Genomic DNA, 23,547 nt, shown 5'->3' on the forward strand with positions numbered 1-23,547 from the left:
ATCCTTATAGGGTAAGAAGGCTTTCTCTATTGTAGAGAGGACACACTACAAAAGCCTCAATAAAGCCAAAGAAGTTATCCAATTCCGCCTTTTCTAAATTATTATGCCAGACGTCCTGGCCTGGGAGCCCCGTTCGCCTGGCATCGGAAAAGTTTTCATTATAAATGGATATAAGGAGTTCACATCGTAATAGTCTAAATTTTAACCATAGGGCTTATAGACATCGGCATGTCCTCCATAATAACCACGCCGAATGAAGCGTTCTTGGTTTCGAGTTGGTATATGGATGGGCCAACTCTTTGGGTCGTAATAGTGCATACGAAAGATTGATAGAGCTAGCGATGACAACGTTATTGTATCAACGATGTCTATTTTGTACAGATTCCAATAAATCTCTTGTGCCTTCAGCATAACGCCACCTAAGAGACGAATATCTTGTTTCAGATAAGCCAACAATTGTTGACCTATCTCCGGAAGATACTCAAGTCGTAATTTCTCATAGGGAATGGTGCCTTTAGAACCAAATTTCGGGCATAAATCCTGGGCCAAGTTATTTAGCGCAGCGGGAAGGAGAAGGTAGGAATCCCTTATACGGAACAATAATTTCTTTTTTTCATTTCCACGATAGACTTTTAACTCGTACATTTTATGCTTCCTCATCACCGTTTGGAAGGAGTACTTGCCGATCTGAGAAGTAAAAGCTCTCGTTACTATAATGCCATCGTATCGTGAAAAGTTATGGAAATAGACCGTTCGAATTTCTTTTTCATCTGATACCACAGCCGCTAAACGCTCTATAAAGTCGAGCATCATACGTTCACTTCGTTTTTTGAAATCTGATATTGAGAAATCGTTATCTTCACTGAAATATGTTTCAATATAATATTCAGACTTGGAAGCAAGATCTTCACCCGGCTTAACCACTAAGAACCCCACTGCGCAAGGAACATGAACATCGTCGTGGAGAGCAGCCTCTATATCGGCAACAATGAATGGGCTCCTTTTTATTTTCTTAATTGCTTTCAGTGCGAGTATATGATCGGGACGACGACTCTTCTTACCCATAGCTACCACTTCTACAGGTTCATCACTCATTGTCCCGCCATCCGTTAATTCATCACAAAGTTGCTTAAAAATTTCCTCTAGGCTAAAAGGGTGGACTTCATGGTGTTCAACCCTTTCGAAGAGATAGATTCGAACCCCTACTCGGTCTAGCTGCCCCTCATCGTATTTTATTTCTCAGCCTTTTCACAGACTTGTTTCAAAATTTCATTATATACACGAAGCGGGGGTACTTCTGCGTTATCGGCCTTTACTAAAATTGCATTTCCTGCTGTAAAGTCGGCTCGTTCGTTATTTGTATGTATCAGACCATGATGGATAGTGAATTTAATAGAACGAAATCCGCTATTGTATGCATATTTCATTAACAGTATCATTACCGCTAATGAGATAACTTCAATTTCGGCACATTTAAGGTAAGGTTTTTTAAAGCGGAATTCTGCTATTCTTATTGACTCAAGGGGGCTATGATATTTTTCCCCAGCGATCAACTTGTAGAGAAATCCAGACTGGAACTATTGATGATTCTACGTTAGCTCTAAAGTAAGGAGACCACTTAAAAACCCTCATCGGATAAGAAAAGATATACCAGATAGAGCGCAACCAAGTCCATTTTTGAATGAGAAGGCTAAATCATCACCTTATTTGAGGAAGTAGCCATGGAAGATTGGGACTGTATGGCTTCCTGGGGTCGAAAGATCTTCCTTCAGCCTTGAAAGTATGCTGCTGCTTTAGCGCGAATGAAACCATTTCTCAAAATAAAAAGGAATCCTCTTCTTGAGGTTGGTAACCTAGCCCAAAACCATGCTCATGGGAAAAAAGTATGGGGAAATAAAAAGAGACCTTGATGTCTTCGCCCTAAGCGCATGCTAGGAAACTCATTCCTCTCATGATTTCCATGACACGAATCTTACGCTAGGGATCGAAATAAAAGGTAAAATACTCCTTACTCGTAATTAAACCCACTAATCATCATATCTTTTTTACCATGTTCGATTTGCAGAATGGGGATATTCGAATCCGGTCCTTCTGACATATCTGCATCCCCATGTATAGTAAGAGTCTTTCCAACGAGGAACTTCACTATCGTATAGTTGAATCGACTCGCCTCTCCGGTCTCCCCAGGTGCTCATGTTACTTAACAAAAAAGCATGAAAATGATGACGTAGGGTGGAAACCCTTCGTGACTGCAATCGTACGTTTTCGTCTTAAGAGAAACAACCTCTGAATCCGGTTTTGTCATTAGGATAGGAGGGAAATCGGCAGCTCGACGGGGAGCTTGCCCGGCCGCCATGGATGACTTGGGGAACCTTTATGTCGTCGTTCGCCTCTGAAATCCCGGGTTTTTGAAAACGAATTTATTTAATTTTCATATATCTATTTTTCATATAGATCTATGGGTACACTGATCTCCGTGTGAGATTTCTTTTGTCATTTTCTTTATACGATATTTCTACTCATCAGCTTGAAAAGAAGCCTCTCTTAAGTTCAAGAGTTTAGAAAGGCTCTTAGCATGGGAAGGAGCTCAGACTTCCTTAGAAGGAGATAAGCTAGAACGATCTTATGTACGGGTCTCGGTCATTATATAGACTAGATCTAGAGAAAATAGGGCAATGAGTTGTTAGAATGAATGAATGAGGTCGCCGCTTCGCCCTATGGAAACTAACCTTAGTGTCCAAATATTGTCGCGGGAAAGAAGCTTTTTGAATCAATAAAGGAAGCCTATTGAATTGGGAATAGAAGGGGAAGGGGAATATGCCAATGAACTTTAAGCAGGGGACAAAGCTGGGGATGGCAAGGTTCTTTATCAATGATGCGGCATTACCGCAGTTGTATGTACTTGCATTTCTGCTGTTAGCATGCTTTGATGGCATAGAATCAATAGTTGACACGCACAAAATAGAAAGAAGGGCTCTTTGAACGACTCTGCTCCTATCTCATCCGCTGCTCTAGCTAATTGTCCCCCCTTTCCAAGTGTGATTTCTATCTTATGTATGGCCGTGCCTAAGGGCATATCGGTTGAAGTAGATTCTTCTTTTGATCAATCAAAACCCCTTCCCAAACTGTACAAGCTTCTTCCAAAGCATACGGCTTTCTGGATGTAGATGATGATATCTATACAGATGGATCTTATATATATCGTAGAATGAAGTACCACATGGGTGGATATATATATGAATCCAAATCTGCCGAATCACTCATGTTATGATCTTCTACATCCTGGGTCTTCCCGTTCCGTCATCTGGCTTATGTTCTTCATGTAGCATTCAGACCGAATGACTCTATGAAATTACGTCGATACTTCCACATATTATGGGTAACGTAGGAGACATCTCTATTTTTCCCCCGGGGAATCTTTAGAATTCCCACTGCTTAACTTTCAATTCGCCTCTGACCATCAAATGAAATGTGAATAACCCGTCCTCCTCTCTTTGAAAGAAGGGGCGCTTCCGGTTCTGTCGGTGCTTGAAACAATTTTGTCTTCTCCATATTACTATATCTCTAGAGTCAATAATTTTATATGAGGAACTACTGAACTCAATCACTTGCTGACGTTACTCTTCAGAAGTTTAGGGATAATGCCGCTTTTATTATTTAATAAATATCTCTTTCCGAACAGATTATCCCATCAGTAATGGGACGTTCGGGATGAAGCAAATCAAAAAAAAAAGAAAGAAAAATTCGATTTGGATAATAGCTTTTCTTATGATAGATTGTTCTGTTCCGGAACTATAGTGAATAAGAGGGTCAGCTCTTGTTAACCCGGAACAACAAAGTAATAGAAGAGAGTTAGTACTCATTTAATTGACCTCCTTTTCGAAGTCAATGAATTTCTTTCTTTTACTTTTTTTTTGTTCTGTGAGCACGTGATTTTTGCCCTAAGCAAATTATTCCAAAAGTTTCAAATAAAATGATTTTACAATTTTTGTGGGTTTTGTTGAATTGGGTGTTAATTGATTGCATGATAATTCATATTAAAAAAATATGCATTTTCATTTAGGTATTTAATTTTACATTTTTAGTATTAATTAGGTATTAATTTGTTTTAGAACAAAAATTAAAGAAAATAACAAAAATAGTTTCTTTGCACTTGTAATTGTTGGAATCAATTAGCTTAATGTTGGGAATAGATTAGGTTTCTTTTTAATTTTGCATTTTTATAAAAATCAAAAGATAAAAATACAAAAACATAAATAAAAATAAAATACAAAAGCAAGTAAATAAAATACAAGAAAACAACTAAAAGAATAAAGAAACGAAATGGCTGCCAAGAATTGGGCCAAATCACCCAAGCCCAAACAATGAACACCCCTGAACCCGTCCAAACAGCCCCCATACCAGCCCAACCCCTGATACCGTTCAACCTGGTCCAAACCCAAACCCCCAACCCGGTCCAGCCCCTAAATAAATCAAACGACGTCGTTTTAGGCCAAATCAATCCTGGCCGTCGAGGATCTTTGATCCAACGGTTGGGAAGTGGGTTAATCTAAGTATATAACTGTCCTAATGATACTCCCCCCCTCAGAACCCCCCTACCCTCACCGTCTCTCAAACCCTAACCCTGTAACACCACCACCGCCCACCGTCACCCCACCGTCTACCACCGTCCCTCCGCTGTCCGCCGCGCCGGAAATCGACGCCACCGGCGGCGAAGCTCCAAATGGCCCCAAAATTTCACCACAAACTCATCCTCCCCTCCTCTTTCCAACCCCCATAATCATCCCCCTCGAATCGTAACCAATCGTTTCGAATATTAGATCGAAATTTTCGGCCAAAACACAACCTTGTCCAAACCGGCCCAAATTGACACCATATAACCTCCTCACCCTCCTATGCTTAAATCCTTAGACCTTTTTTTTTTTCAAAATCCTCGTCGGAGTCTTCGAATTTCAAATCAAAGATTCCCCTCAAAACCCTAGTTCACCCAATCGGCTTCAAATTCATACCACGTGGCCTCCTCCTCCCTCCTATAGTGAATCCAGTGTTGATGGTGCTCAAATCTTGCCGAGGTTGTTTATTTGTTTGAAGTAATAAGCCGGCAGAATCCTACAAACCCTAACTCGAGTAGGCATTCAGGCTGTTCTAATCAGTAAGTTCTACTCGTAATTTTGTTATTTCTTCGTCTCATGAGTGTTCGATCCGACTCTGTTCTTGGTGACAATTAGTCTCGCATCAATTCCTATTTTAATCTTTAGTTTAGTTCAATCCTGACATGATTTTTGCTTTACTTTTAAACGACAGTAAATTAATTCAAGTGATAAATTGTTAATAATTGGTTCCTTTGTGTTTGTTCTCTTCTGATAGTAATAGGATATTCATCTGGTTGTAATATGTGTTTTGTTCAATTCAGCTTTGTTCCTGCTAGTATAGATTTTATTTTTGTTTTTAGGTAGCCTTGTTTAATCAGTATTTTGAATAACAGAGTCGTTAGGATTGTCAGTGTGATCAATGTTTGGAATAACTGAAGTTTAGCTTAATCAAGTAATCTGATTGTTAGTATACTAGTTAAATTTGGCTGATTAATTATGGTTGCTAACCATGGTTAAAGGGGTTTGGGTCAGTTGATTGTGGGTAGTAATTTCAGAGGGTTTCAGGGGTAGTATAGGCATGGGAAATGGTAGTTTAATTAGATTTAGTAAATATTGAAATGAGGTAGGGGTAGTTTAGGGATTCCAATCATGAAAAATCAGAATAGAACCCCCTAGGACTTTCTAGAAGGGGTTTTGAACTGAATATTCATAAAATAGGTGTTGTTACTTGTGTAACAAGTCAGAAAATGAGGGGTAGAAATGGAAATAAAATAGGGACTAATGAGTAAAATGAAAATCTGAAGTTGCACCCTAAGTTTGCCTATAAATAGGCATTCATTTGCCTTGTATAGGAAGTTTTGGAACCCCAAAAAAATTCCCCCAAAATAGATATAGTTTCCAGAAGTTAAATTTGAATTTCAAATTCAAACACCAGATCTGAAATTCTAAAGTCTCTTTTTCATCTGAAAAATCTCAAAAAACAAAAAAAAATATACAAAAGCTACAGAAAAATTCAAAAATACACTGATCTATTCAATTTTTCTTAGGTTAATTACAAGTTTTAGTAGTTGATTTGCGTTTGCTAGCTCAATTTCTGGTGGTTGAAGTTTCAGAAGCGTTCTGGTTTGATTTCAAGTGGGTTTGGGGTTCAATCGAGACATTTTTAGACCTGTTATTGGGTGCTGTGTTTCTGTGATATGTTTCTGGGTTCTGTGAAGTGATTTCGTTTCAAAATTATTCCTATTGTTGCTGGTTTTGATTCCTGTTAGACCTCTGCCGCTGCTGATCTTCTTCTCCTCTTACATTCTATTCACATTCTAGGTACACAGCTGTAACTTTGGAATTTGTAAGCTGAAACATGAAGAATGAATATATGTGAAGAATTGAAGCCTAAGTTCTGATTTAGCTCTCTTTCTGATGCGCGTATTTAAACATTTCATTCACTGATGGTTTTGTATCAACTGGATTGAAAATTGGGTTGTATGAGAGACGTTAGCTATAGTTCACATTAATACACATGTTAGCATCTAATGTTTGACTTCTGTAGTTAAAAGTGGGCTATATTGGACTATTGAACTGATCTGGACCATAATCTGAGTGTTTGGACTGTATTTGGTTAATTAGATTGTTTACTCTCAGTTTATGAACGTTTAGTTTAACGTTTAATGTTTAATTGAAGTTGTCAGTTCGAATAGCATTGGAATTTGGATAGAAAACACCAAACGTAGGTTACACATGAGCATCAATTTCGATTTCAGCATTTCTGAATTTGTTTTGCTTTTTTTTGCCAAAAGTCAGTATTCAACATGCTGGGGACTTTCTGGACTTAATGAGTTTAATATAACTAGCGATTGTATTAGTTTAAACATTGACTTCCCAAAGTGTTGATAACGGTTCATTGGTTTAGACACAGAAATATGGAATCCAATTGGACCCAGGCCAAGGCCCATGCCTCTAAATAGCTTTTCAAGGCTGGGCCTAAGTGTAATGGTTTTGAACAATACTAATTAATTAGGGCCTTTAGAGACAATATTAAATAGAAAATCCTAGTTTACTTTAGGTTGGACCTTTAAATAATAAATGAGATGAGCCTCACTAAACAAAAACACATAAATTGTGGGGCCCTCAACAAATGTATACATTGAAATACATAGAATTCGGGATGGGCCGTTTAGCGAATTTCACGGCCTTCCCCAAAGATAATAACGCGATAGTCTCTTTGAGCACGCACTTTAAATAATTTTACCTTCCTAAACTCGGGTGCGCATTTATGTGACCCAAATCCAAATCCCAACGAAGTTAAAATATGTCAAAAACCACGGGTGCATTTATGTGACGTGGTCCGAGACGTGTTTTAACGACGTTGCAATTCTCTTAAAAATGACTAAAAGCGGTTGAAGTTAAAATTTGCACATAGGTTCAACATGTAATAAAATCAATAAATAAGCCAAATATGACAGTTGAGCGACCGTGCTAGAACCACGGAACCCGGGAATGCCTAACACCTTCTCCCGGGTTAACAGAATTCCTTACTCGGATTTCTAGTTCGCGGACTGTTAATAGAGTCATAATTTCCTCGGTTCGGGATTCAATCGGTGACTTGGGACACCATTAATCTCCCAAGTGGCGACTCTGAATCTTAATAATAAATCCCGTTCCGATTGTCCTTTAAGTGGAAAAACTCCCTTTATTATACCCTCCTTCCAGGCTGTAGTAAAAAAGGAGGTGTGACAGCTCTGGCGACTTTGCTGGGGAAAAGAACCCAGAATCTCTGGTTCAGGGTTCAGAATTCGAGCTTAGAATAATTATTGTATTTGGTTACATCTGATTTTCCTACATGTTTCATGCTTAATGTGCCAAATGTTTACCGCTTTGATATTATCTGGATTGTATATAAACTGTGCCGAAACCCTTCTCTTCTCACCTCCGGGGATGTGCTCACCGGTGGAGACTCCCTACTCTGTTAGTGTCATACCTTACAATAAGAAAGAGGCCGGACAAGTTACTAAGCCGGATGGCCTTTTGGTTCCCGGTACGTAGCCCCCTCCTCGACTCGAGTTGTCCGCTCGGGTACACAGTCTAGAACCTATACCCAGGTTTTGAACCTAGAATAACTTGACCTCATGCTGGATCCCTAGTAGGAACGCTTATTTGCATCACGTGCATATGACTTAGGGGACTCAACACAGGGGTTGGGTCCATCTAGGACAGGTGTACCCGTAATAATGGACCATCTTGATGCATCCTACTTGTGCATTTATCTGTTTTGGACTCGCATGCTGACCGGCTTTAAATATCTGGGAAACAATTGAAAACCAAAAACAGGAAAAGAGAAAATAGCAGTGTAGAGAGTTAATTACCTATATGAGAAAAACCAATGTCCAAGTAGTGCCGAATGCTGCCGGATTTTTGAGAAAAACAAAAGAAAAAAGAAGAGTTTTATTTTCAAATTAGTTTGTTTGCCACTGAAAAGAAAATATAAAAAAGAGTCTTGTTTTCAAAATATTTACATTTATTTGCCCGAACTACGCAGGTTTGATTTTCACCGGATGTGAGATACGTAGGCAACCCTCATCGGGTCCAACCTCCCCTTTTCAAAACTAGCCAAAAATGCCAAATTTTTTAATTTCGTCATGAATAAGTCGGGTGCCGCCATTCTTGTTTAAAATACGCCGAATGTCCCCAAAAGGGCGCCGGAAGGCTATTTTTGCAAGAACAGCCACCCTGAGTCAGTTTCAACGGTTAACAGGCACAGCCTTAAAATCTTCTCCCCATAGTGCTGAAAGGCCGTAACTGCAAAACCGGCCGCTTGTTTTAAAATTGGAAATTTGAACAAAAATAGTGTCATTTTTCCTTTAGGTCATAAATAAGTGATTAATTCACCTTAATAAATGTGCAGGATGAGCACGACTCAAAATGAACTATTTTCAATCATGCATAAAATCTTTTTGGAGTTACGTCTGTGGTGGAACGATTTTGGCGGAGAAGGGCAAGATGCAGTCAAGAAACATTTGAAAGGGCTTACCGGTTTGCTAGATATTGTGCCTCGGGGAGATATTATCAGAGCATTGGTTACATGTTGGGACCCAGCACATAACGTGTTCCATTTTTCGGACTTTGAGCTTACCCCGACATTAGAGGAAATAGCTGGCTACATCGGGAATGATGAGGTTCCTTTGAGGCACAAATACTTGGTTGCCCCCAGGGTTGTAGCCGTGCACAGATTTCTAGACTCTTTGAAGATAGTCAGAACCGTCCATAACACAGATCTGGCAAATGGCTTTTGTACTCCAAACTTCATATATCATCGATATGGCCACATCGGGGGGTTCAACAACCCAGAAAGCAAGATATGTAGCAAAGGAAATCGCCAGAAGTGGGAGGAGCATCGACGTTTCGCTTTTATGGTGGTTTTCCTGGGGCTTTTAGTATTTCCAAGGAAGGACGGGAACATTGACATAAAAATAGCTGGGGTCGTCATCACGTTAATTACTCAAGCCAAAAGTACTCTTGCACCTATGATATTGGCCGACATCTTCCGTGCTCTTACAGCCTGCAAGGCCGGGGAAGCTTTCTTCGAGGGGTGCAATCTATTGTTACAAATATGGATGATCGACCATCTGTGTCATCGTCCTCAGTTCTTGAGCTACGGGTCTCCAGAGAAAACATGCATAGAAGAGTTTTACACAAGGATTAAAGGGGTCAAATTGCCAGAAGGATTCACGGGTTGGACAACATATTTTCGGTCCCTCACTGCTAGCCAAATAGAGTGGACACTTGGATGGTTACCCGTTGATGAAATCGTATATATGCCGGCAGCCCGACCACATTTCCTTCTGATGGGGCTTAGAAGCATTCAGCCTTACGCCCCGTATCGACTGTTGAGACAGTTGGGGAGATGCCAGATAGTACCCAAGGATGATGATCTTAGTTTGCAAGTGGTCGAGATTGGCCCCGATGGCCAGTTTCCTGAAGCAATGGTCCGCCAAGTCTGGAGCGAATGTCAATATTTGGCGGCAAATACCTGTGTTCGGGATCGAGCCAAAGGAGAAGTGTCACCTGATTATCAGGCTTGGTATAGAAGGGACGTTGCATTCGGAAGACCGGCCAAAAGACCTCACCTCCAGGAATTTGCTGAATTATCGCAAGAACAATGGGCTTGGTTAGCTAAAGAAAATAAGTACAGGGCCCGCATAGGAGCATTGGAAAAACATGTCCAAGACCTCCGATTTGAAAATAGCTTGCGAGCCGCGGCTGGCGAAGGTGAGAGAAAACAATTGGCCAAAGAGAATGAAGCCTTACGAGCCCAAATCCAAAAGATGAAGTTAGAGGCCGACAACCCTGTCAGAAGTGTCAAAGATACAAAGCTTATAGAAAATCTAAGGCAAAAAGTAAATGACTACAGTTTTGACCTCAACAAAGCGGAAAAGGAATTAGCTGGGGTTCGGAAACAATTGGCTAAAAACGCGGAAGAATGGGCCCGCATGGTTAAACAGTTGAAAGAAGAATACAACAATGCGGTCACAGGATTAAAGAAAAAGGTCATTGCCACAGAGAACCGAATGATCAAACAGGCAAAAGAATTCAAAGTCGAAAGAGAGCATTGCTACATGGCGTTTGCGCAGTTAGAAATGGATTTGCAGCAACTCCGGGAACAAAGCCAGGCAGCTGAGCAAACTTTGGAAGCTAGGACCCAACAGATAGGGCGGTTGCTTCAAGAAAAAGGCAGAATCAGAGAGAGAATACTAACCGTTGCTCATTCTATTACCAGGAAATGCCAAATGTGCGAGAACATGACCCGTACCACCTTCTTTGCATCAGTAATGATATTTGTGAAGCAGATAATGACTGACTTGGACAGACTTCAAGGGGAACTTGCATATAGGCCCGCGGCGAGACCGAACGATGTCCCGCGGGCGCCAGGAGCTTTAATGTATTCATGAGTGTCTTTTGAGTCTGCATTTCTTCTTCTACTAGAGTTGGTCTTCTGAGTCTGTATTTCCTTTTCTAAATAGAGTTAGGTCATTTGGGTATGTATTTCTTTCTACCAGAGTCTGTATTTCCTTTTCGTTTTCGTTAAAAGTCAGTCAGTTGATTGAGTCTGTATTTTCGTTTAAACTAGAATAGGGATGGTGGAGTCTGCAGTTCTTTTCTGCATTAGAGTCTGTTAGTTGTTTTGCGTCGTTGTAATAAGACGCATTTGCTATCAATAAAATTGAAAATCCCAAAAACAACTTTTTGCTTCTATTTTACATTTGTTCTCACGAACTACGCTTGGTCTGATTCATGCGGGGTCGTGATACGTAGGCAATCTCCATAGGATTCGACCGTTACTAAATAAATAAAAACGGAAAAGCCAGAAAAGAATGATACAAAAAGGGGGAAAAAACAAGAAAGGAAAGAAAACCAAAAGAGGGAAAGCAAAACAAAGAGAAAAGGGAAGAAAAGAGTGGAAAATTAATTTTGAAAAAAGGAAAAGGAAAGTTTTGCCATTGGCAAGAAAAGGAAATGGAAAGCCGGGATGACGCATGTGACTGAGCAGAGGCATAATAGAAATGGTTAATTGCTTAGGTGCATTCACCCATCAATGTGCGGTTATCTATCTGTTAATGCCCTAACCGCTAACAAAGTTGTTGTTGATAAGTTCAGGCAAGTGGTTAAGTTGACTGGCATTCTGGCAACCCATCCTTACAACACCCGCTCTAAGGACAAGTCAAACATGGTCAATAAGGATTTAGAAGCAAGCATTGTCGACCCATCCAGGGAGGAGGAAGTAGTGGACGCTAATGCAATGAGGGAGGAGATGTATAAACTAAAGCAACAAATGGCCGAGATGTACCAGGCCTGGTCGAAGGGACATCCACCACCAGCCTATCATGCTAGCCCCACTTACCTCCCACCACCAGCTCAGACTCAAGATCCTCCCACAGTGAACTCATCTCCTGCCTTCCCTACTTACCAGCAATACTACGGAACCACCTCTCAAACACCACCACCCCCACCACCCAAACAAATTCCATGTCCTCCACCACCAATCGCTCCAGTGTTCGTGGCTCCCCCACCTTCCAGGCTACACATGTCATCTAGCGAACCCATGTTCCAAACTCATGATAACCAGTACTACCCACCCGAAGCCACTTTCAAACCCTCAGAACCATACCTTTACACTCCCTGCCTTGATCTCTCAGCTGAAGAAGAAAAGCCTCCCAAAAACCCTGAGCAAGATGAAATGATCCGGAAGGTCAAGAGCCTAGAACAGTCATTCCGAAATATGCAGGGACTCGGAGGACAAGTGAGTGTAGCCTACAAGGACCTGTGCCTGTTTCCTGACGTCCAGTTGCCAGCAGGATTCAAGTTACCCAAGTTTGACTTATATGATGGCCATGGTGATCCGGTGGCCCCCTTAAGGGGATTCTGCAGCAAGATGAGAGGACCTGGGGGAAAAGATAAGTTATTAATGGCTTACTTTAGTCAAAGTCTAAGTGGAGCAGCATTGGAGTGGTACACACGACAGGACCATGCCCGATGGTACACCTGGGACGACCTGGCTCAAGCATTTGCATGTCATTTTCAGTACAATCTCGAAATTGTCCCGGACCGTCTGTCACTGACTAAAATCGAGAAGAGGCCCGGAGAAAGCTTTAGAGAGTATGGTTTCCAGTGGAGAGAGCAAGCAGCGAGAGTCGATCCTCCAATGAAAGAGAATGAGATGGTTGATTATTTCCTTCAGGCTTTGGAGCCAACCTATTATGGTCATCTGGTGTCCGCAGTGGGGAAAACTTTCAATGAGGTCGTGAAAATGGGAAGTATGGTGGAAGAGGGTCTCAAGTCTAACAAGATTATGAGCTATTCAGCACTCAAAGCAACTACTCAGGCTATTCAAAGCGGCACCGAAGGTGTATTGGGAAAGAAGAAGAAAGAAGAGGTGGCAGTAGTGGAATCAAGGGCTTGGTCCAGGGGTCCATCACCATATTATCACCAACCTCGACCTCATCCCCAAACTTACCCACATACCCCATATGGCCCACCGCAGCATTACTACCCACCTCCCCTCCCCATTTCTCTGTCCACCATGCCCAGACATACCCCCAACCTCCTACCCATGCACAATGGCGCGCACCCACTCCCCAAAATACTTACTCATCTCAAAACGCCTACCCACCCCCAAGAACCAACAGAAATTCCGCTGGAACCGGTTTCCGACCCAATTCCGCATTTAAGAATGATAGGTTGCAAAAGAAGAAGACTTTCACTCCCTTGGGTGAATCTTACACTAGCCTGTACCACAGACTAAGACAGTTGGGCATGTTGAACCCGATTGAACCCAAATTGCCAAACCCTCCCCCAAGGAACCTGGACCATTCAGTAAACTGTGAGTATTGCTCAGGAGCGCCAGGACATGACACGGAGAAATGTTGGCATCTGAAAACTGCCATTCAGGAACTTATTGATACACAGAGAATCGAAGTGCAGGCTCCGGAGACTCCCAACATCACGCAGAATCCATTACCAATTCATCATGAGGTCACATGATCGAGTTAGTGCAGAAGGGAGAATACAAGAAGCCGTCGCAAACTGTGATAATGATTAACGCAAGTGAAAATAAAGCAAATAAGAAATTGATTGGCGGGAAAGCATTGGTCGCAGTGGAGCGGACAATCAGTGAACCAGTGATGATAGTAAAACCAGAACCTGTTAAAGTGACAATACCCGGAGCAGTTGTTAAGCCTATGTTGGTTGTAAAAGGCGCTCGAACAGAACCAGTTATCATCAAACTGGTGACTCAGTTGCCTGTGGTTAGTTAAAAATCTCCCCCGTGGAATTATGACAGGGTGACTGTGACGTACCAAGGAAAGGAAGTTAAAGAAGAAGTGTGCGAAACTCATGGGTTGACTAGATCAGGGAGGTGCTTTGCCCCTTAAGAATTGAGAAAGGTTAAAGCAGCTAAAGACAATCCGACACCGCTAAAGAGGGCTGTTACTGAAGAAGAAGCTGAAGAATTTTTGAAAAAGATGAAGCCACAAGACTATTCGATCGTGGAACAATTGAGGAAAACCCCGGCGCAGATCTCATTATTGTATTTATTGATCCATTCGGATGAACACCGCCGGGCGTTGATGAAGATTCTAAACGAAGCCCATGTGCCAGATAAAATCATTGTGAATCATCTTGAGAAGATTGCAAACAAAATTTTCGAGGTTAACAGGGTAACGTTTTCTGATGATGAGTTGCCATTGGAAGGAACTGAACATAATAGAGCCCTTTACCTCACAGTGAAGTGTGAAGATTCCGTGGTGACTCGGGTGCTAATTGATAATGGGTATAGTGCAAACATTTGCCCTCTCTCCACTCTAGAAAAGTTGAAAGTTGACAGTGAAAGAATTCATAAAAATAGCATCTGTGTAGTGGGAGATATTTTGCTAGAGCTAACAATAGGACCTGTGGAATTCACTATGGAGTTTCAAGTGCTCGATGTTAGTGTTTCCTACAATCTTTTATTGGGACGGCCCTGGATTCACGCTGCAAAGGCAGTACCGTCTACTTTGCATCAAATGGTCAAATTTGAATGGGGTCGGCAAGAGATCGTGGTCCATGGGGAGGACAATTCTTGTAATGCTATTACACCCTTCGAGGAAGTTGAAAATGACAAAGGTCCGTGGGTGTACCAAGTCTTGGACACAGTGCCAGTTGCTAAAATGCCGGAAGGGGAGTGTGTTCCTATGCCCAAGATAGCTGCCGCATCTATCATGGTAGCCTCAGAGATGATAAGGAATGGATTCCTGCCCGAAAAGGGTTTGGGTGCTTCACTGCAGGGAATCATACAGCCAGTGTCTCTTCCTGGAAATCTGGACACTTTCGGGCTAGGTTTCAAACCCATAACTGCTGACATAAGGAGAGCCAAAAAGATGAAGAAGAGAGTATGGACCCTTCCAAAACCTATTCCTCGCCTTTCCCGTTCTTTCGCCCGGCCTGGTAATAAAAGACGCCCAGCAACAGCAATGCCCAATTCTGTGGTGATAGAACCTGACAAGGAGATGATCGAAAGGTTCGAAAGGGTGTTCGATGAAGTGAATATGGTGGAAGCAGGCGAAGGTCCGAGTAAAGTTGATGTGCAGTTCGTGGGATCTCAGGCTAAGCTGAATAACTGGGAAGCTACTCCTCTTCCAACTCGGAAGGAGTCGTGGTAGTTAGTTTTTGATTTTCCTTTGAGTATTAAATCTAGATTATTTCAATGGTTGTAATTCGGATTTCCATGTTCCGTCCATTTGGATGAGTTAAACCTTGTTATCTTACAATTTTAATGAAATGCAATTTCCTTCTCTCTTCATGCCTAATAGCCTTTATTTTGTTTTCTTTTCTCTCTTGTACAGTCCCTTTTATGCTGGTTTTAATGATGTGTCATGCATGAGAAGTTTCCGACCTAGTCTTGATAATCAATGTGAAATAGTAATACAAGAAATTGAATGCGATGGCGAGGGGGAATACGATGACGAGGAAGCTTTGGAAGAAATCAGTAAAGAATTAAGTCAATTTGAGGAAAAACCCAAACCTAACTTGAATGACACAGAGGCAATCAATCTAGGGGATCAGGAGAATGTTCGGGAAACAAAAATAAGTGTCCATTTGGAAGCCCCGCTCAGGGAGGAGATAATTAAATTGTTGCTTGAATACAAAGATGTTTTCGCATGGTCATATGATGACATGCCGGGTTTAAGTACCGATCTGGTGGTCCACAAATTGCCCATTTATTCGGAATGCCCTCCTATCAAGCAGAAGTTGAGGAAGTTTAAAACAGATATCAGTGTGAAAATCAAAGAAGAGGTTACCAAGCAGTTTGAGGCGAAGGTCATACGGGTTACTCGATATCCTACCTGGTTAGCTAATGTGGTGCATGTACCAAAGAAGGATGGAAAGACCAGAGTGTGTGTTGATTACCGTGATCTCAATAAGGCGAGTCCGAAAGACAACTTCCTACTGCCAAACATCCATATATTGATTGACAATTGTGCCAAACATGAGATTGGTTCCTTCGTGGATTGTTATGCGGGCTATCACCAGATTTTGATGGATGAGGAGGACGCGGAAAAGACGGCATTCATCACGCCTTGGGGGACATATTGTTATAGAGTCATGCCATTTGGGTTGAAGAACGCAGGGGCAACGTATATGAGGGTGATGACCACCATGTTCCATGACATGATACATCGGGAAATCGAGGTCTATGTGGACGACGAGATCATAAAGTCGAGGAAACGATGTGACCATGTCAGGGATTTGAGGAAATTCTTCCATAGACTCCGCAGGTACAACCTCAAGCTTAATCCAGCAAAGTGTGCGTTTGGAGTTCCATCTGGGAAGTTATTGGGATTCGTGGTGAGTCGGCGCGGTATTGAATTAGACCCGTCTAAGATCAAAGCCATTTAGGAGCTACCGCCGCCAAGGAACAAGAAAGATGTGATGAGTTTGCTTGGCAGGTTGAATTACATCAGCAGGTTCATTGCCCAGCTTACAACTACTTGCGAGCCCATCTTCAAGCTGCTAAAGAAAGATGCTGCAGTAAGATGGACGGATGAATGTCAAGCAGCATTTGACAAGATTAAGAAGTATTTGGCTAGTCCACCTGTGTTGGTCCCGCCAGAGCCAGGAAGGCCCTTGATCCTTTATCTGACTGTGTTGGACAATTCTTTTGGTTGTGTACTGGGGCAGCATGACATCACAGGAAGGAAAGAGCAGGCGATTTACTACCTCAGCAAGAAGTTCACATCATATGAGGTAAAGTACACTCAACTCGAGAGGACGTGTTGTGCTTTAACCTGGGTAGCGCAAAAGTTGAAACACTACTTGTCAGCATATACTACCTATCTCATCTCTCGGTTGGACCCATTGAAGTACATTTTTCAAAAGCCCATGCCCACAGGGAGGCTGGTGAAATGGCAAATCTTGCTTACGGAGTTCGATATTGTCTACGTGACTCGGACTGCAATGAAAGCACAAGCGCTGGCTGATCATCTAGCTGAGAATCCAGTTGATGATGAATACGAACCTTTAAAAACATACTTTTCCGACGAGGAGATAATGCATGCTGAAGACTTAGAACAAGTCGAGAAGCCTAGATGGAAATTGTTCTTTGATGGAGCTGCCAACGCCAAGGGTGTCGGGATAGGAGCAGTACTGATTTCTGAGACGGGGCAACACTACCCTGTCACTGCTCAACTTCGTTTCTATTGCACCAATAACATGGCTGAATACGAAGCATGTATCTTGGGATTGAGATTGGCTATAGACATGGGCGTCCAGGAAATCTTGGTCATGGGTGACTCGGATCTTCTGGTACACCAGATTCAGGGTGAATGGGAGACACGAGATTTGAAGCTCATACCGTATCGGTAGTGTTTGCATGAACTTTGTCAACGGTTCCAATCAATAGACTTCAAGCACATTCCGAGGATTCACAATGAGGTTGCCGACGCTTTGGCCACTTTGGCGTCAATGTTGCATCATCCAGACAAGGCTTATGTGGATCCGATACAGATTCAGGTCCGAGATCAGCATGCCTATTGTAACATGGTGAAAGAAGAGTTTGATGGTGAGCCATGGTTCCACGATATCAAAGAATATCTCCGGATGGGAGTATACCCGGCACAAGCTACAGGGGATCAAAAGAGAGCAATTCGACGCTTAGCAAGCGGATTTTTCCTCAGTGGAGGAGTGTTGTACAAGAGAACTCCGGATCTTGGGTTGTTGAGATGCATGGATGCCAAACAGGCTACAGTTATCATGGACGAGGAACATGCGGGAGTTTGCGGACCTCATATGAGTGGATATGTATTGGCAAAGAAGATTCTCCGAGCAGGTTATTATTGGCTTACTATGGAATGGGATTGCATCAGTTTCGTGTGCAAGTGTCATCAATGTCAGGTACATGGAGATTTGATTCATTCTCCACCATCTGAATTGCATACAATGTCAGCACCATGGCCATTCGTTGCTTGGGGAATGGATGTCATTGGACCGATCGAGCCAGCAGCATCAAATGGGCATAGGTTCATTCTGGTAGCTATTGATTATTTCACTAAATGGGTGGAGGCACAAACCTTCAAATCTGTGACCAAGAAGGCAGTGGTCGATTTCGTGCATTNTCGGAGTCCCATCAGGCAAGCTCTTGGGTTTCATAGTCAGCAGGAGAGGTATCGAGTTAGATCCAACAAAGATAAAGGCCATTCGAGATTTACCTCCTCCAAGAACTAAGAAGGATGTGATGAGCTTATTGGGCAGGTTAAACTATATCAGTCGGTTCATCGCTCAACTGACTACCACCTGTGAGCCCATATTCAAACTGTTGAAGAAAGATGCGGCAGTCAAATGGACATCCGAATGTCAAGAGGCCTTCGATAAAATCAAGGAATATTTGTCAAATCCTCCAGTATTGGTCCCACCGGAGCATGGGCGGCCTCTCTTTTTGTATCTGACAGTGTTGGAAAATTCTTTTGGCTGTGTTCTCGGGCAGCACGATATAACCGGAAGAAAAGAGCAGGAAATTTACTATCTGAGCAAGAAGTTCACTAGCTATGAGGCCAAATACACTTTGTTGGAGAGAACATGCTGCGCTCTGACGTGGGTCGCTCAAAAGCTGAGACATTATCTTCAAGCCCATACCACCTATCTAATAACCAGGTTGGATCCGTTGAAATACATATTCCAGAAACCGATGCCCACTGGGAGGCTGGCAAAATGGCAAATCTTGCTCACTGAATTTGACATAGTCTATGTTACTCGCACGGCAATGAAAGCCCAGGCGTTGGCAGATCATTTGGCTGAAAACCCGGTTGATGAGGAATACCGACCGTTAAGCACCTACTTCCCGGATGAGGAAGTAAATTCAGTAGAAGCCATCTCTGAGGACACTCATGCTTGGAAAATGTTCTTTGATGGAGCAGTAAATGCAAGAGGTGTAGTCATTGGGGCAATCTTGATATCACCCAATGGTCAGCACTACCCAGCTACAGCTAGACTCCGATTCTTTTGCACAAACAATACGGCTGAGTATGAAGCCTGCATCATGGGCATGAATATGGCAATTGACCAAGATGTTGAAGATTTATTAATCATGGGGGACTCTGACTTGATTATCCGGCAAGCCCAAGGAGAATGGGAGACTCGAGATGTTAAGCTCATTCCCTATCGACAGCATGTGGAAGATCTCACCAAACGCTTCAAGTCGATAGAATTCAGGTATATCCCTCGATGTCATAATGAACTAGCCGATGCACTCGCCATTTTAGCTTCAATGCTGCCTTACCCAGGCAATGCCCATATTGACCCTCTAGAAATTCAAATCAAAGAAAAGCACGGGTATTGTAACGCGGTTGAGGTGGAACCTAGCAGTCAGCCCTAGTATCATGATATCAAGAGATTTCTGAAAACACAGGAATACCCTGAGCAGGCCACCAGAGATCAGAAAAGAACCATTAGACGGCATGCGAGCGGTTTTTTCTTAAGCGGTGATGTTTTGTATAAAAGGACCCCGGACCTCAACTTGCTAAGATGTGTTGACGCCGAGGAAGCTGGAAGAATTATGCATGAAGTGCACGCAGGAGTATGCGGACCTCATATGAATGGTTATGTGCTGGCATGCGAGCCGGGTATTATTGGATAACCATGGAAAAGGACTGTTTCAGCTTTGTTCGAAAATGCCATCAATGTCAGGTGCACGGTGACTTGATTCATGCACCTCCGACAGAACTCCATCCGATGTTAGCACCTTGGCCATTTGTTGCTTGGGGCATGGATGTCATTGGGCCAATTGAGCCGAAAGCTTCGAATGGGCATAGATTCATACTGGTGGCAATTGACTATTTCACAAAATGGGTTGAGGCCATCACTCTCAAGTCGGTCACCAAGAAAGTTGTGGTAGACATTGTGCACTCCAATCTCATTTGCCGCTTTGGCATTCCTGCGACTATCATTACCGACAATGCTGCAAATTTGAACAATCGTCTGATGGGAGAGGTATGTGAACAGTTCAAGATAATGCACAGAAACTCTACTCCTTATCGGCCAAAAGCCAATGGTGCTGTCGAAGCAGCGAATAAGAACATCAAGAAGATTTTGAGAAAGATGATTCAAAGCTCCCGGCAATGGCATGAAAAGCTACCCTTCGCATTACTTGGATATCATACCACAGTACGTACATCAATTGGAGCGACACCGTACTTGTTGGTTTACNAACATTACTTGTCAGCGACATTACTACCTTTTCTCATCTCTCGGTTTGGACCCCGATTTGAAGACATTTTTCAAAAGCCCATGCCCACACGGAGGCTGGCGAAATGGCAAATCTTGCTTACGGAGTTCGATATTGTCTACGTGACTCGGACTGCAATGAAAGCACAAGCGCTGGCTGATCATCTAGCTGAGAATCCAGTTGATGATGAATGCGAACCTTTAAAAACATACTTTCCCGACAAGGAGATAATGCATGTTGAAGACTTAGAACAAGTCGAGAAGCCTGGATGGAAATTGTTCTTTGATGGCGCTGCTAATGCCAAGGGTGTCGGGATAGGAGCAGTACTGATTTCTGAGACGGGGCAACACTACCCTGTCACTGCTCAACTTCGTTTCTATTGCACCAATAACATGGCTGAATACGAAGCATGTATCTTGGGATTGAGATTGGCTATAGACATGGGTGTCCAGGAAATCTTGGTCCTGGGTGACTCGGATCTTCTGGTACACCAGATTCAGGGTGAATGGGAGATACGAGATTTGAAGCTCATACCGTATCGGCAGTGTTTGCATGAACTTTGTCAATGGTTCCAATCAATAGATTTCAAACACATTCCAAGGATTCACAATGAGGTTGCCGACGCTTTGGCCACTTTGGCGTCAATGTTGCATCATCCAGACAAGGCTTATGTGGACCCGTTACAGATTCAGGTCCGAGATCAGCATGCCTATTGTAATATGGTGGAAGAACAGCGTGATGGTGAGCCGTGGTTCCATTATATTAAAGAATACCTTCGGATGGGAGTGTACCCAGCACAAGCTACAGGGAGCAATTCGACGCTTGGCAAGCGGATTTTTCTTCAGTGGAGGAGTGTTTTACAAGAGAACTCCAGATCTAGGATTGTTGAGATGCATGGATGCTAAACAGGCTACAGTTATCATGGCTGAGGTACACGCGGGAGTTTGCGGACCTCATATGAGTGGATATGTATTGGCAAAGAAGATTCTCCGAGCAGGTTATTATTGGCTTATTATGGAACGAGATTGCATCAGTTTCGTGCGCAAGTGTCATCAATGTCAGGTACACGGAGATTTGATTCATTCGCCACCCTCTGAATTGCATACAATGTCAGCACCATGGCCGTTTGTTGCTTGGGGAATGGATGTTATTGGACCGATTGAGCCAGCAGCATCAAATGGGCATAGATTCATTTTGGTAGCTATTGATTATTTCACCAAATGGGTGGAGGCACAAACCTTCAAATCTGTGACCAAGAAGGCAGTGGTCGATTTTATGCATTCGAATATCATATGCCGGTTTGGGATCCCGAAGGTAATCATCACAGACAATGGTGCCAATCTCAACAGTCATTTGATGGCTGAGACTTGCCAGCAGTTTAAGATCACGTACCACAATTCCACCCCATATCGTCCTAAGGCAAATGGGGCAGTCGAAGCAGCTAACAAGAACATCAAGAAAATACTTCGGAAAATGGTAGAAGGGTCAAGGCAATGGCATGAAAAGCTACCTTTTGCCTTGTTAGGCTATCGCACTACTGTCCGCACTTCAGTAGGGGCGACTCCCTATTCACTGGTGTATGGAACTGAAGCAGTAATACCCGTAGAAGTTGAAATCCCGTCCCTCCGGATCATCGTTGAGGCGGAGATTGATGATGTTGAATGGGTTAAAGCCCGCTTGGAACAACTAAGTTTGATTGATGAGAAGAGATTGGCAGCAGTGTGTCACGGTCAGTTGTACCAACAGAGGATGGCAAGTGCATATAACAAGAAAGTGCGTCCGCGGAAGTTTGAAGTAGGACAGTTGGTGTTGAGACGTATCCTACCTCATTGGGCTGAGGCAAAAGGAAAGTTCGCCCCAAACTGGCAGGGGCCATTTGTTGTAACCAGAGTTTTATCCAATGGCCCTTTATATCTAACAGATGTGGAAGGAAAATGTGTAGAAATGGCTATCAACTCTGATGCAGTCAAGAGATATTATGTATGATTTCTTTATCTTTGTGTGCCTGATTGTATTTGTTATGTTTTGAGATTGAAATGATGAAGGCATTTTGTTCTGCTATCCAAACACTTTATCCTTTGTTATCCCTTTGAGCCCTATTATATTTTTCTTTCGTATCCCTCTTTCGGAATCAACAACAAAAACTCTAGAATCGAACGGGGAAATCAAGTGGAGAAAATAAGAAAAGAAAATGAAAAGAAAGAAAAGAAAAGAGAAAGAAAAAGAAAAGAGAAAAAGAAAAGAAAAGAAAGAAAAGAAAAGAGAAAGAAAAAGAAAAAGAAAAGAAAAGAAAAAGAAGAAAAGAAAGAAAAGAAAAAGAAAGAAGGAAATGAAAAATAAAAGAAAAATGGAAGAAATGAAACATCGCAACAATGAAGCGATTTTATGACCTGAACTACGTTTGACTTGATCCCGAAAGGGTACGAAGGCAGCCTCACTGAGGTTCAGTCACAACAGAAGGAAAATCCAAGAATCCCCAAGAAATAAACTGGGGCAGAAGTTATGGTTGTTGCAAGAGATATGATTCCGAAAGTTGTAATGTTGAACCCACGTTTGAATTATTTCGAGCTTTTATACCTTTCTTTCTAAAACCCATCCAAAAGCCACATTACGGTCCAAAGAAAGACCTTCTGATCAATTTCAAGAAATGTCAAATACGAGCAGGTAAAGTGATTCATGTTGGGGACAACACTCTGGTGACAGAAGGAAAATGATAAAATGAGAGAGTCTTATTGGTGAAAACCCTCACGGGCATCGTAAGGCGAAGTGAGTTTGAGAGATATTTAAAATGAGAGAGCCTTATTGGTGAAAACCCTCACGGGCATTGTAAGGCGAAAGTGAGTTTTTCAGATGGGCAAATGAAAAAAGTATGTGGTTGAAAGGTGTTTGAAACATGGCAAAACAAGCAAGGTTTGGGTTTGGCGAAAGTCGGTTGTGAAAGTATGAAACAGCAAATGTGGCAATTGACAATTGGACAGACTAGGCTGGAATCCGAAATGCATGGCACGATCAATGGAATCAGCCTTTTCGCTCAGATAAGTCCTGTGCTTTTTCTCTTCATTACAACTCATTCGTTTTCAGAGTTTTTCTATCCTCAAAACCTTCGAGGTCATTGCATTTCATTCTCTTGAAGTCTGTCTATAAGATGTTTCAGTGTCAGTTCTATTCAAAAACAAAAGAAGGACGTCAAAGCTAACTACCAGCTTCCTA

At 42.4% G+C, this 23,547-nt stretch overlaps 1 protein-coding gene across 1 annotated transcript; it reads right to left on the reverse strand.

The window, feature by feature from the left end:
• Positions 1–201: 201 nt before the first annotated feature.
• On the reverse strand, positions 202–1,095 carry LOC109218069 (DNA polymerase-like). Its single transcript, XM_019382390.1, has one exon. The coding sequence runs from the start codon at positions 1,093–1,095 to the stop codon at positions 202–204; it is 894 nt and encodes a 297-aa protein (XP_019237935.1).
• Between the last annotated feature and the right edge of the window lie 22,452 nt (positions 1,096–23,547).

Source organism: Nicotiana attenuata, unplaced genomic scaffold (genome assembly GCF_001879085.1).
Source record: "Nicotiana attenuata strain UT unplaced genomic scaffold, NIATTr2, whole genome shotgun sequence".
Lineage (NCBI taxonomy): Eukaryota > Viridiplantae > Streptophyta > Magnoliopsida > Solanales > Solanaceae > Nicotiana > Nicotiana attenuata.

Coding starts and splice junctions, on each gene's coding strand:
- LOC109218069 (XM_019382390.1), bottom strand. CDS start 1,095: ATGAGTGATGAACCTGTAGAAGTGGTAGCTATGGGTAAGAAGAGTCGT.